Below are 16,104 nucleotides of genomic sequence, written 5' to 3'. Positions count from 1 at the left end.
TTTATTCGACGTGCCGCCATCTTGCGCCAGTTGGACTACGACGAATAAATAGTACCAAATACCTTCTTGACAACAGGATATCGACTTTAACCAACACATTGCGTAATGAACTTTATTTCGATTATTTAGTTTAAAATTAACAAAACACTCATGAACCATTTTTTCTTAGCTCTCCAAAAGATAAAACTCGACCATATTGCTCTGGGATAATGTTTACTTTCGTTTGTTTACAGTACAAAAAATCAATTCAAATATTACAATTTTAGTTTTTTACGATTTAAGAGCACGCGTATGAAGCTAACTAACCACTTCTACTTTTCTTATTATTCTGTGTTTAAACTAATATAATGAGGGGCGCCTTTGCCTGGATTAGAAATTGCTGTACAGTACAAAATTATCAACGTATTCAGTTATACTTAAATTACAATTTTGTAATGCATTCAATCATAATAATAATAACGCATAATTGCACAATATTCTTCTGTTTTTTTTTTCTCAATTCGTACCTCCTACCTAGATAATAAGAAAATATTATTTGATTTTAAAATCGGGATTTGTCGTGTCGGATATATTTTATTTGTCCATGGTCTCTAAGGGATAAAATGGCGGATGTCCACACTGAGGGTCGTATTCTAGAACTCTACTCAATGCTCAAGTCAGGATTTGAGTATGGTTTAAAGCACTCGAAATCATACTCAAGTCCCTGGCATTAGGGTCGTATTTCCAGTGCTTGTGTTTCCAGTGCAATCCTGACTTGAGCATCGAGTAGAGTTCTAGAATACGACTCTTAGGGTCGTATTCCAGAACTCTACTCAATGATCAAGTAGAGTAGAGTTCTAGAATACGACCCTTAGGGTGGTATTCCAGAACTCTACTCAATGATCAAGTATGATATATATACTCAATGATCAAGTCAGGACTTGAGTATAATTTAAAGCACTAGAAATTATACTCAAGTCCTGGCGTTTAGGGTCGTATTTCCAGTGCTTGAAATCATACTCAAATCCTGACTTGAGCATTGAGTAGAGTTCTAGAATACGATCCTTAGTCTTCATTATTTATTTGTGCACTGTGGCGCTTACGCTACTTAGTATAGGGATAGCTCAATGAAACAACATGTGATTTCTTCACGTACGATACGTCCGCTCACACTACAGTCTAGTATCGTAATGACGGAAACGGCGGCGGGCCGCAGTGTAACTTATATTGTCTAATGTCTATGGTGTATTATGTGCATACACTACATCTCTCCCTTTCAATAAAATTAATAAAAAATTTAGCAATGTGTGCTTTTACATTACTTTTATAATCATTACTAAATGTCACAATGACTAAATAAACATAGCCTAAAGCATTTTACATTGTTCTTCATTGTGTCCGTTTTTATAAACTTGATCTTCATTATGAATCTCCAATTGCCCCTTTATTTTCTTTTGTCCTTCTTAATTCTTGGTTTGTCTAGACATTTTTCACGTATATATTTCTTCTTTTGCTTATATAATTGCATATGGGGTGCTATTATACATCATAAGGTAATACAGAAGATTGTCGTTCCAGGCGGAATTTTGGCATTAACTTATTTTGAAATGCTTAATTTGTTACGATCTCGCCGTTCGGTTGTGGCAAATATGCCTTTGAGTTGTAAGTCTAATGCCAAATTCCGAGTGGAAATATTTAAATTAACAATGTTCGATATAATAATGGCATACTGACTCGGTGCCAAGTTTGGAAAAATATAGAACCTTTACGATTTCCTGGATTATTATGGATTTCCTATTGCGGCTGTAACAGTCAATTACGAGAAAATATGTATAAACCTGGAAAATCAATAACTTAATAGTTCACAATTTTGCGTTGGTAATTCGCGTCTTTTCATAGGCACAGGAGGGCTAGATCCTGAAGCTAGAGTGCAACTTTTACAGCAACCATTATTTCTTGCCTTTTTTTAGAAAAAAAAACACAGTAGGTTTGTCGTAGTTAGTAGTTCATAGTAGGCTTATATATTTCATTCATGAACATATGAACTATAATGAATCTATTTCCGATACTGACCGACACGACGTTCGTCCAGCACGGTCTTAATAGTTCATCTGTCTTTTTAACCGACTTCAAAAAAGGAGGAGGTTCTCAATTCGACTATGTTCCTTTTGTTTTAATTTTTTTTTGTATGTATGTTACGTGATAACTCCGGTATTTGTGAACCGATTTTCATGATTCATTTTTTGTTGGAAAGGGGGTACTTCCATAGTGGTCCCATTTCATTTTGAAGAAAATCATCCACCTCGAAGGGTGGCTGTTCACGCATGAAGATTCATTTTTATAAATAGCGCCTAACTTTAATTTAGGAGCAATTACTTTAATGGTTGATTTTGCTATTTCTCCAATTCAAGGCGTTTTTCTCTCCATATACTTTGAGTAGAATTCTCAAAAAGTTTTTTTTAGTACTCTGTACTGAGATTATTAATTGAAACTATGAACTGTCTGTGTTGATAGTAAATCGTCATCCTGATTTCATTTAGGATTAGCGTTGATAGTTCATCTGTCTTTTATTCAGTAGGAGCGGTGCGAGCGGGAAAATGAGCTATCTTTTACTGCTTACCTTTTTTTAACCTTATGGTCGAGTGAGATGCACGACTGAACGTGCCAGCTCGCTTTAAGTCTCTAATACGTACAGATGGTAGTACGTCAATCATTACATCGACATATTTTGTTCCGTTGCACTGGAGGAGATATTCAAACAAAAGTATGTAAGTGGATGAGCTTCTAATTGTACATTATGTACTTTTTCAATATTTTCCGGTATTTGTAATATGAGAAGGATCTTTCAACATCCACAGATATAAGATATTTGTACATCATAATCGGTGTTTTAATATAATACTCTTCTTCAATTATTTTTTTCGTCAGTGGTATAAATCGATTCATCCGAAGAACAGAGTCCGATGTGATTATATAGCGAAAAGAGAATAGGTACGTTAGGTAGAACAATTTCGTTAATGAAACCAAGGCCTATGTAAAGGTGTTTTGAAAATTTATATATCTTATTTCGTTTCGGAAATATAAAATCGAACAAAGGTCGATCTGACATCCACAGCGAAGAAGAACGAACGAAATGTACTATGTCCCGAGAACAAGTAGTCTTGCACATAGACCTTTGTTCTACGGATGAGTCGAAATCATTATTGCTCTGACATCGTCAAGCACATGTAAGAACTCTGACATTGATAAATCAGATTTTTGTAATTCAGTAAGGGCTATTTGAATAATATTTATCAATATAATTTTACAATGGTACAATATCACCGCTATCTATAATATTTTTTTTGCGTTTCGTATGGAAAGAGCCTCATTGTTATAAAAACAATCAAAGACTTAAATGCCAGAGATCAAAGAAATCTTAGAAAGAAATGAGGCCTGTAGCGCGTGGTCGGGTTCAGATTGCGGGGTATGCTTATTCTTTTCGGAACTTCCGGGTTCGATTACCAATTTGGCTCAATTTCGGAAAAAAACATTTCTAAGTTGGTTCCGGTCTGGGTATTGCCCTCAGAGTTACGTTACTCTGTTACTCACAATACACGAAATTCCCTAGTTTGAGACCAGAAATTTGGAATGATTGTCTGACATTTTTTCCCTAAATGATTTCCCTCTTTTTGGCATAGCTTCCAAGAAAAAAGAATCTAACAGAGAGACGGTCGATATACAACAACGCTATCTTTTTTCCACTGCATCGGGTAGTATACCTTACATTTTGAACAATTGTAAAATGTTGTACTCGTAATAGAGTCTACTACCTACGTCAGGTGGCGTGCGAACGCTTCGGGCTTCGCCTTCCGCTAGACAATAGTTTCCCAAAGTGGTCCCTATCGCCCCCCAGTGGGTGCTGAGAATCTTAGGGGGACGATAGCGTCCCCATAAGATTCTCAGCACCCCTATGGGTCTCGGTAACAAGTTGATGCTGTTCAGGAGGTGCTACTGCATTAAAAAAACCTAGATATATATATTTTATGTATAAACTACACAACATATATTTATATATTTTTTTCTTTATGATTTTTGTATTAAGTTAATTATTGTTTTTTGTGATTGATTTTTTTTATCTTGCCTAAGTGGGTGGTGAGCCAAAAGGTTTGGGAAGCTATGCGCTAGACCTTGACCTACGGCTTTGGCACTTATGACTTTAAAAAAATTAACATAGCTCTTTAATGGCGGCCATATTGACAAATGGCAGCAAGGAAAAGACGAATTCTCAAATGTGAAAATATTTACTTAGGGCAAAGATTACAAGCCCTTGAGAACAAATTAACTAACTATCGAATGAGAGACCTCGGAACAAACAAAACAGCTCAGAAAAATAATAATGAAGCCAATTAGCCTTCAGCAGAATAAAGAAAATAAAAATATATTAGCTAAAAAATATTTGCATTCCTGTTACGAGAATTCAAAAATCTGTTCATAATTTTTTTAACGATTATCAAAACAATCGACTTACATCAGAAAAAAAGGAGACAATCACTACAAAAAAAAAAGAAACAAATTCGGTTGTTAAAGATACATTGACAAATTTATATGTTAATTTCAAAAAGAAACAGGAAATCACATCTCTTACAAAACATTCTTTCATTCATCGCGTCTTATTTGCTGACGATGTATCCTTGCTAACGACATGTCGTAATGATACAGATATAAATGAACAACTCCATAAAATGCTACAAATAACAATCAACTGGATGACAGATCACACCACACAACCTTGACATTAACTTTGAAAAAACCAAAATAATAGCCTTTTATCCGTATCAGAAAAATTCTTTAAATATTCATTTTAGTTTCAACAATGTACATTTAGATCATGTTCAAGAATTTACCTTGCTTGGCTTAGTTTTAGATACACATATTAATTGGAAAGCACATATTCAAAAATTAAGATCTAAAATCGGCAAATCTGCTTATGCACTTCGCGAAACAAAGAAAACAAATAATTTGGAAACCGCGCTCACCACTTACTACGCGTATGCCTATGCATGGCTCAACTACGGTGTAATGCTATGGGGGATCAGCACCGAATCTCCCTCAATTCTGACCTTACAGAAAAAATTGATAAGAATCCTAGCCAACACTGATGCAACCGAAAGCTGCAAACACTATTTCCAACAGTACAATATTTTAACTTTACCCTGTATCTACATTTTTGAATCCTGTAAATTTGTCAGAAATTATCCCAATTTCTGTAAAAGAAGGCAAGACGTACCTACAAACTATTGTTTTAGACACCAAAACAGACTTATGTTACCAAAATCAACGATCTCTCTCCATTCATCAAGTCCGTTTGTAATGTCTATAAAAATTTATAATAAGTTACCGAACTCCATAAAAGAAATACCTCACGACAGCAATTTTAAATCCCATCTGAAAAAAATATTAGTAAGTAAAAGTTACTACCATGTAAACGAATATTTCAATGATAAAGGAATATGTTCCTGATAAGTTACATTAATATACCAATATACTTACCTGTACTTAATAGAAATACATACATAAATACTAGGCGTAAAAATATTGAGATGTTTGTTATTATTAATTATTTTTATTTGTTAATGGAATTCATAGACATTTATTGTAATATTAATAGATTTTAGGAAATGAAACTATTTTTCCGGATTTCAATCGCGTATATTTGTTTTTTCAAACAAACCGACGTTTCGACGACAACACACAACAATCGCGAAAACCTAAGACCATGGGACCTGTAAAGGGCCCGAAACGTCGGTTTGTTTGAAAAAACTAAAATCCGGAAAAATAGTTTCATTTCCTATGTGTAACAATTGCGAAAACCTAAGAACTCGACTAATAGATTTTATTTGTAATTTAAGAATTGTATGCTTATATAAATTGTAGTTATTGCATGTTGTTTTTGAAGATTTTATTTGATGTTGAAATGTTTATTGATTTAAAATAATTCAAGTAAGTGAAATGTTGCCCTCTCTATGTACATTGCTGTGCCCAACAGGGTCCCAAATTTCTAAGCTAAGCTCTAATTTAAGCGTGTCCACCTGCTAGCTGCTACAAATGTAAACTTTTGGGAATGCAATAAAGAATTGAGTATTGAGTATTCTGCAGATACCGTCCTTTTAAATCATAAGTTCAAAATCAACAGCAAGAGACACATGCATGCTCTCAACATGAAAATGTGAATTTTATTGTGCACGCTCTTAAAGCTGCAAAAATCGTAAAAGATAATCTCAGTACAGAGTACTAAAGAAACCGACCTCAAAAGTACGTGGAAGTACATATAATTATCGAGTTTTATTGAAATCGGTTACCGGAAAGTGAGCAAACCCGGATTCATCCCCTAGTTCGCCACTATACGGAACTTGACACAGGAGATAATAAAAATCGGTTCTCACTACGCAAAGTATATTGAGAGAGAAAAACGCCTTGAATTGGAGAATAGTAAAATCAACCATTGAAATAATTGCTCTTGCTCCTTACAATAAAATTTAGGCTCTATTAATAAAAATGAATCTTCATGCGGGAACAGCCTACCTTAGAGGTGGATGATTTTCTTCAAAATGAAATGGGACCACTATGGAGGTACCCTCTTTCCAACAAAAAAAAAATCATGAAAATCGGTTCACAAATACCGGAGTTATCGCGTAACATATGTACATATAAAAAAAAGAAAAGAAAAAACATGCAGTCGAACTGAGAACCTCCTTCTTTTTTGAAGTCGGTTTAAAACTCTGCCTTAGAAGTTGCTTTGACGACTCTTTGCCGTGACCGCGACGGTAATTTAAAAGAAATTTGCCTGGAAAGGAAATATTCTAAGTGGATCGATAAAGTTAGAGTTCAGTGAATACATTTCTAATAATTTCATATTTTACCAGTATTGGAGAACTAAAAAGGTTCCTACAATTGTTAAGGTACAGGAAAAGATGTGCCAGAAAAAGTTATGACCTATAAACGATCCTTATTTAATCTTCTCCATGTAAAAATGCCACTTTTCATGCAACACGTGGTAAATATACTCCACCAAACAAGTATTGTGCGTAAAATAAAAAAAGATGTTACATCAGCAATGTGAATTTCTTCACTGTGATTTTTCCGAAAATTATTTATGGAAATACGCTCGCGAAGTACAATGACCACATTTTGGGGGATCAAAACAACAGCTCAGCCTCATTGACTTACAATTATATGGACGTCGGGTCCGCGCTAAAAAGTGTCCGAACTTATAGGGCGTTAAAATCGTATACAGAGCGGCATTCACGCTTTAGTCTTCGTTTGTTCGACTGACAGCGAAGCAAGCAAAATTAGACAGTACTGCGATGACATTACAATTTAAATTCAACGTTTTAGCTTTTTCATATTCCTTTACATGTCACTACGTTTATATAGGTTGACTTACATTTTTTTCGTGGTTTTTGTATTAGACCCGTCGTCCATTTATTTGTAAGTCAATGCTCAGCCTACACACAAGTGTTTTTTACTATAAAAATAAAGTCCACTGTACAAGTGAACACAAATCCTATTGTACCATATAGGAAAATCTTCGCCACGATCCAGTCTTGAACTGTGCACATCTAAAACTTGTAATCGATAATAGGTATTAAGGTTAACCTTGTCCCCGATATTAAGACTTCATATACTAAATGATGGGCTTTCAACGCAGTACAGAAACAAGACCATGTTTCTTTTATTATTATGAATACCTATGTGTGGAGTCATTACTATAGTAGAACTGTACGTGAAGCTATTGAAATTTAAAAATTGCTCGACTTAAGAGGGAGCATGCCGAAAAAGGTTTGACGTTGGCTCCGCCCACATTTGTGAGACAAATACATATATGCCAGAAGTTCGCGTGACATGCGACAGGAGATGTTGAATTTTGCGTATTAAAAGTACCAAATTCGTTTTAGCGGAATAACTCTAAAACTAAAGGGATTAAAAAAAATCCGTAGTGACAGTTCTCGATCATGCATAAATATAATTAATTATCTAATTTTTGTCCTGATAACCTGTAGCATTTCGAGGATAAATCGAAAAAATGTGAAAATTAGAGGTCATTTCGTGATTTTTATCTATCGAGGAAAGTTTATTGTATTATGTTTCTGATTAGTGTCTATGCTTGAATATATCGTGTAGTTACTGATACAATATTTTATTTTTAACTTTAAAGTGGATATACCCCTCCAAAACCAAATCGAAGATTAGGAATTTTTCCTCTGCTCCCTCTTAGGATCGCTTCACTCAGGCAGCACTGTTCACGAGTCGCTTCGCTTGCGCCGGCCGCTTGCTTCGCGTTGCATGAATTTGATATCTAGCAAGCTTGATATTTCCACGCAAGCAACAGGTGACGTTTGCAGAAAACAGCACCACTGGCCAATCACAGAGTAGCAGAAGATGCACGCGTCCACTACAACCAAAACGAAGGGAAGGCTCCACGCAGCGCGCAAGTCTCTCCGCAACGCAAATCGGAAGACTCGTGAACGCCTTTGCGCGGAAGGCAGATTTCTACGCCGTGTGTGTACCCAGCCAAAGCAAGCAAGGGAAAAATGGAAGTAACACTCGTGAACCTTAAGTGAAAATTAAGCTGTCATCATCGTGGGATCCAGATATTAGCAAATCGTCGCCTTAGTATGTCAAACTCGTATCTTGAAGCACTTATTTCGTACCAGGAAATATATGGTCCGAAGAAATATATGTAAAACGGCCCTATACAAAAATAGTGTTGTTGATATGGCACCCAAAGTATTTAATAAAATTCCAGACGCAATAAAAAATCTTAGTGGAAAGCAATTCAAGCATGTATTAAAACAATTATTAATTGACAAGTGTTACTATAGCATAGAAGAATATTTTAATAACAGTTTCTTACAATAGGTAAATGCTGACAGTTGGGTACCATTTAGTTATTAATATTTTTAGACTTTTTAATTATTATTAGTTTTTTGACATTGTATCCATTTTTCTTTTATTATTATTTTGACATGTATTCGCTCTGGACCTTTTGGAGGGAAAAGTGTCGTTTTTATTTTGACTTTCAATTATTTTGTGAAATCTAGTTTAAAGTGGAATAGGATAGTGCTATTGTGCCTTAATCGAAGATTAAAACGCGAAATTATACGAATCTCGAACTAAAATACCCGTATCGGCCTGTTTTAAGGAATCCCGAGTCAATCCAAGCACGCCGCCTCAAATTGCCTATCCTCTTTGTGGCGGCCATATTTACAGAAACATAATTAAACTTCATGTTTAGGCTGATGGCTTTGCCAAAGCCTTAATAAATTTAAAAAAAAAATTATTTTGACATTACATTTTTATTTAATTGACTTCGTATGCCACTTTGGCTTATTGCAGAGATTCCATAAAATTATTATTACCATCTATATCATGTACCTGTAGTAACGAATGAATAAATGAATTGAATTGAATTGAATTGAAGCATAAATATGCTGAAATGGATTTGAATGGAATGATTTCACATCAAATTTCCTTCATATTCACACACTGGCTTTTTAAACCTGTTCTTAAAGTAATCTATCCAAATTAACAATTTGATAATAAATTTAAATAAATAGAAAGTTTTGTCGTTATTTTGGTGTAGTGACTAACTTAGTGCACAAATAAATAATCAAGACCGAGTGTGGGTCAGAAAAACTCGCACGGGTAGAAGATGTTGACGCCAACTTCTTCATCCTTTCGAAACCGTGGACGTTGCAACACGTCCGGAACGTCGAAACGAAAAATCTAAAATTTAAATCAATTAGGTAATATTTGCTTATCCACCTAGATACAACGGCCTATTCGCTACCTGCATGGCAGTTTACCGCGCTGGCAGGAAACTACTCACATACTATCCTGCGAATGGCCCACGTATGGAGTCTAGCAGGACGCATTGCAGGATAGCTTGCACGAGACTACGTTCATAAGCCAGCATTACGTGGCGGACGGCAAGGCGGACTGCAATGCAGGATAATGAATGCTCCCTTTAAGGTAGGACTTGAGAAAAAAAACAAACGAAGATATTTTATTATTACAATATTATGATTGAATTAATTACAAAATAGTATTTTCATAGAAAAGTCGTTGAAAAACCAAGTACAAAGACACGACGCAAGCACATAGAAAAATTCGTGAGATCCGCTGGTTCGTTCCGTGGCTTAGTTGGTATAGCGTCTGACACGGTAAGCTAGAAGACGTCGGTTCGAATCCGGCCGGATCGAAGAAATTTTTTCTGAGTGTTCGATCTTTGTATTAATAATTATAACAAACTAGTGGAGTAATTTCACAAAAAATAATTGAATATCAATTCAATAAAAATACAAAATAGTAATTTAACTGAATACGCTGATAATTTTGTACTGTATAGCAATTTCCAAACCAGGCAAAGGCGCCCCGCATTATATTAGTATTAACATAGTACCAAATTTTCACAAACCAATCCATTTTTTTATCAATGACTTCACTTTTTTCTTAGCCTCTATTAGCTCCTTGTTCTTGCTATCTTTATTTTCGAGCAGCCCAGCACGGCCAGAATTTGCAATGACAAACGCCGGAGCATCGTCTGACAAGTTTTCTGTGACACCAAGTTTCCGGTAAGGGTCGAATTCGCCATTGACAAAGACCACTTTTGTTACGTTTGGATGAAGGCCTCCGTACATTTCGTTTGTAGCTTTAACCGCGTCTTCGATTCTGTTTTTACCAAATTCGGGTCCAAATTGTACTTTACATGCCTTGTAGTAGTATTCCACTGGTACACCATTGGTAAAAGGATGCTTACCTTCTTCTGTGGTCGGGAAAGATCCGAATTCTGTACACATTTGGTACAACAAAGGAAATTTTGTTGGTGTGTTGAAATTGAAATCAAAATCATAGTTATTACACCAGTCTTGTCCATCCTTTGCAATATGATCACTTTTCGATTGGGGTAATTTTGATTTTATGCTAGTATCATTGAAATTTTTCTCACATACAACTTTGAAATAATCAGCATCATTGGCAATAGCAGAAAATATTCTGAAAGAAAATAAATTTTTACTGAAAAATATTTGTTGATTTTCTTTCTTGGACATATCGACAAAATCACATATATCATCTTCTTTTTTAAGCTGTTTTATACCTTCCGGAGTACTAAGTAGAGTTTGGAATTTATTAAACAGTTTGGCTATTTTGTCGTAACAACCCGGAGTGCCGTATTTCAAAAAATTTTCACCAACGGTTTCATAGTAATCTTTAAAGTCTGCCTTAGCCAGAACAGCTCCACTAGCTGAGACTGCTGCGTCTACTAAGTCGCTATAGAACAGCCTCATCCATGCAGCCAAATTCCCTGCATTTCCATCCATATTTCCACCAACCACAACGACTTTTGAATTTTCAGCCTTCAACATTGACTTCACATATTTGATTAATTTTGCTACATCAGCAAGAGCTTGTTGTGAGTTTAAATATTTTAGGTTATCTGTCTTTGTAAGGTTCAATGGTGTAGTTGATCCGTAGTATCTATGTTCCGAACCGAATAAAGCCCCGTTGGTTTCATTCACAAGGTCATAGAGAAAGAATCCCTTCTTGAAAATGTTGTTTTGAACTTCGTATGGAAATGGACCACCAATGTTTATATATATCGGTCCATTTGGTTTCCAAAATTCTAGATTTTGAATATAGGTCATGTTCCAAGTTCTCGTGTCTTGAGCATCAAAATGGTTCACCGGTTGTAGAATCTTTTTAATTTCATTCCTACCACTCTCCTGGGATTGAGAAATATACCCTTCCAAGTCCAGATAGTCATTTTCAAAGCAATCTACAAGGCTTACAAATATCACAGCGAATATCTTTAAAAATCGTATGACGTTGAACATTGTTAATCGATGCCAACTTTTTATCAAATAGGTACCAGTGGTTAAGTAAAGACAAGTAGTAAAACTGTCTGAATATATAGACAGAAAATATAGCTGGTTATTTCCTTAGGAATTTTATGAATTTGTTTCATTGTTAGTACATAACTACATACTTAATTTTATGGACCTTAAAGTAATGTGAACTTAAAAATATTTTTCTCAAAGATGGTCGGAAATGTTTGCATTACTTTAAAAAAAAAATCCACTATGTGTGTTATTTATAGAGTGTATGACATGATATATTGTATAATATTATAATAAGCATGAAAAGCCGTTACACTATAACAAATATCTTATTTATATTATATTTAATAATGCTCTGTAAAGGCGGTAGCGGGAGCGTTCCGGGCCCTGGAATTTTTGTAATGTTCGAGTTCTTAAGCACCTTACCAAATTGAAACCGAGCGCTGGAGTTATATTACATTGAGACCATCCGATGCAACCGTTCACAGAGAGCGGCAGCGGCAGAGCGCGTCTGGGTCGACGGTATTTTTTTTACTATTGAGTGTGTTTTTTAAGTTTCAATATGAATTCGGTCGAAATTTCTTTTGAGTGGCTTCCGTAACGCTAATAAATGCCGAAATTTTTCATTGTCACTATTCAAGAGTGACATGATGGTGATTTCTTTAAAATCTGTGCTGCACGCATTTGCTTCCCGCAGGTCCGGCCCCGGACTGCTTTGAATGAAGATGATCATATAAAATTGAATAAAACAAAGGTATGGCACGAAATAATGATTAGGTATTTATTGATACAATAAATTTAACTAACAAATTTTTCTTAAAAATATGTATTTTTGGAAAGAGTTTTTATTAAAATTAAATGAATGCAATCTAAAATGTAATGTATCGATTTTTTATATGACAGTCATTGACTTACAATTATATGGACGTCGGGTCCGCGCTAAAAAGTGTCCGAACTTATAGGGCGTTAAAATCGTATACAGAGCGTCATTCACGCTTTAGTCTTCGTTTGTTCGACTGACAGCGAAGCAAGCAAAATTAGACAGTACTGCGATGACATTACAATTTAAATTCAACGTTTTAGCTTTTTCATATTCCTTTACATGGCACTACGTTTCAATAGGTTGACTTGGGACATTTTTTTCGTGGTTTCTGTATTAGACCCGTCGTCCGTTTATTTGTAAGTCAACGATGACAGTGATTAAAAGAATGATTGTTTTGCAGCCAAGCAATATAATTTTCTACTTGCTTCTAACTTAAAAACATGAATGGTAGATTGTGTGATACAACAAGTGCATAAAACGCGTGATTGCACCCGAGATGAGTATATCCACCCGAGCCGCAGGCGAATGTGGATACTTAAGTCGATGGTAAAATGGGTTTTATGAACGAGTTTTACACTCTGCTTTTCACTTCGATTGCGACGAAATTAAACAGCAATATTACAAATAAACGATTATTTAATTAAAATTGAATGTAAAATTACAACAATTAGACATATTTAACGTGATGGTTTTTTTTATGCACTAGAGCATAAAATCCTATTTTATGCAGCCTACACCCAGCATAAATACGAACTTTAAGAACATAAGAAGTGAAAAATTTTTTATTTCCCTTCAAAAACTATATTTGTGGTTACGACAACGAAAAGTCAAAAGAACAATGTCCATTTTGGTCTCGCATTTTATTAGTCGTGGTTGGTTGAAAATTTATTTCCATGTAAAATAAACGGTAAATGTTTCATTCATAAAAATTGGAAATAAATCGGAGAAAAAAAAATTAACTTCTAAAAATACGTAAAACCATAATGGAAGATATTGTAAATATTCGTTTTTAAACGTAACATCGTTTCTTAAAGGATGGAAAAAACTATAGGAATTCGTTTACACTTGCCATGCTTTTTTCTACGTAACTTGACGTAACTTGAGGTATTAATTGATGGTCGTCAACATTTTTTAAATTGAACTTGAGCAAAGAGCAATTCTTTGCGTACCATAATGGAGACGTACACACTTTCGGGATTCCCTTTATTTAAAGATAAAAAGGGAAAATTATATTTCAAAGCAATAGTAAGTATATTTCAACAAAAAATTCTACAAATTGACGACAAAGTAGGACCTATAAACGTGTAGATTTGCGAGATAACGTACATACCACTTTTAATAGATACAATAAGACATTTTATTCACAAGCGCATAAAAATAAATGTAGAAATGATCGGAACAACTTGTTTAGGTATCGTAGAATCTTAGACATAGGTACATAGTATAATAAATATATTGTAATAAATTTGTGATGAAATAGGTAAAATCGCCATGTTGTTCTAAACGACAAGAATTGGTCAAATGTGTAATCTAAATTACCTACCAAGGTATGTTCTTCCTCCATACAATAACAATTATGGAAGGCGTTCCTGGAGACACATGTTACCACATCGAGTATCATGTCAGAAATAGAGACGAAATGTCTTTTAATTTGTTTGAAAACCATTCTGAGAAATCATTACTCATGAAAAAGGACGAGTTTAACTTGAGCTTAGATATAATAAACGAAAATTGCAAAATTACATATTTAATTGATTAATTACCGATGAAATGTGATTCCGTATGTTTTGTAATGAGATGTTTTGCTGTTTTTCCTGCACCATCGAATGGAACAGCCCCTATTGTTAGAGATATTATGTTTATTACAATAAATACAGAATATTTTTGGAATATACGGAGACGTACACGCAGGGCAGTTTTCTAATTTGTGATTTCATCGCAAACAGGAGTTGATATTTAAAAGTGCCAGTATGGATGGCCCTTACTTCGTCTCTATTTCTGGTTATATACTCGCTGTGTTACCATTACTGCTTAATAAATTGCCAAGCGATGGTCTTGATAAATGCATTTGTCAAATTGTGAAAATTAATAGTTTTAAATGCAAGGAACGTAATTTGCACAGAAGAGGCCCTTGCCCAGCAGTGGGACGCATAAATGGGTCGATGGAAGTCCTCGTCAAAACGAATCGTATGAGCTGTTCCACAAATCCCCACTGGTGGAGTCGGCACAGTCGCTTATATTGAATCATGATGTACGAAAAATTGTATAGGTTTATGCACATTATTTTGTTTTGCTAATTGTAAATTTAAAAGTGAAATTAATAAATACATTAAATAAATAAATTAATTCATTAATTTAAAACGTGCATCGCGGTTGCGTCGCTGCTAAAAATAGCCGTGTAATAACCGCTAATAGCAAGTACTACTCCAGTGGGGATTTGTGGAATGAAATTAAATCAAACTTTAGGATCTCCACCGATGGGGATTTTTAGTGGGGATTTGTGGAACCAACCCGTATGAACTTTAACACAAGGTAGCTGCTGTACACTATTGAGGAGTCTGTCTGTCATTTCTATCATCAAGTCAGCATATCACTATTTTAATTGGGTAAATGCTATTGTTACAAAAATGTCAAAATTAAATTAATTAATGATAAATTTATTAATAATAATAAGCTGACGTTTAGTGGGTTGCCATTTTGTAGTGTAATAAAAATAGTGTTGTCTTCACTCAGTACGTCATTAAGGTGAATTGAAATGAAATCACAAAATACTGTATGAATCATTGATTATTACCATATAAATGAGTTTATTCACAAACTTTGGTCGCTTCAGTTTGTCTGGAAAGAGATATGGTACTCATCAGCAGGGCCTCCAAGCCTGCTAATTTTAAATCAACTAAGTTGTGTGTCGATAGAGTGTCAACATCGAGTATATAACCAGAAATAGAGACAAAATGTCATTTAATTTGTTTGAAAATTATTCTGTCAAATCATTACGGTGACAACTGCTCTCCGATTGGTCAGCCCGAATTCGAAACAATTGATGGGTGTCGTCGATTGTTTCACTTCAAATCGACCAGTTTAACTTAAGCTTTGCTATAATGGACGGAAATTGAAAAATTACATATTTAATATTTGATTACCGATGAAATGTGATATGAAGTGATGTGAACGTTTGTTTTGTAATTAGATGTTTTGTTGTTTTTCCCACACCACCAAATGGAACAGCCCCTATTGTTAGAGATATTATCTTTATTATAATAAATTCAGAATATTTTTGGAATATACATAGACGTACACACAGGTCAGTTGTTGGCGCTGTACTATTTCAGCTTTCTAATTTGTAATTTCAGCACAAACGAGAGTTGATTTTTAAAAGTGATATAAGGCCCATTTACCTGATGAGTTGCCAGGGATGGATGG

At 34.7% G+C, this 16,104-nt stretch overlaps 1 protein-coding gene across 1 annotated transcript; it reads right to left on the bottom strand.

Moving 5' to 3' along the window:
* Window positions 1-10,240: 10,240 nt before the first annotated feature.
* LOC113229073 (putative serine protease K12H4.7) lies at window positions 10,241-11,885 on the bottom strand. Its single transcript, XM_026462562.1, has one exon. It carries the CDS (start codon window positions 11,853-11,855, stop codon window positions 10,431-10,433), a length of 1,425 nt encoding a protein of 474 aa, XP_026318347.1. The 5' UTR covers window positions 11,856-11,885; the 3' UTR covers window positions 10,241-10,430.
* Window positions 11,886-16,104: the final 4,219 nt, after the last annotated feature.

Source organism: Hyposmocoma kahamanoa, unplaced genomic scaffold, assembly GCF_003589595.1.
Source record: "Hyposmocoma kahamanoa isolate Upper Pololo Valley unplaced genomic scaffold, ASM358959v1 272, whole genome shotgun sequence".
NCBI lineage: Eukaryota > Metazoa > Arthropoda > Insecta > Lepidoptera > Cosmopterigidae > Hyposmocoma > Hyposmocoma kahamanoa.
This window is presented reverse-complemented; position numbering and strand designations above follow the sequence as displayed.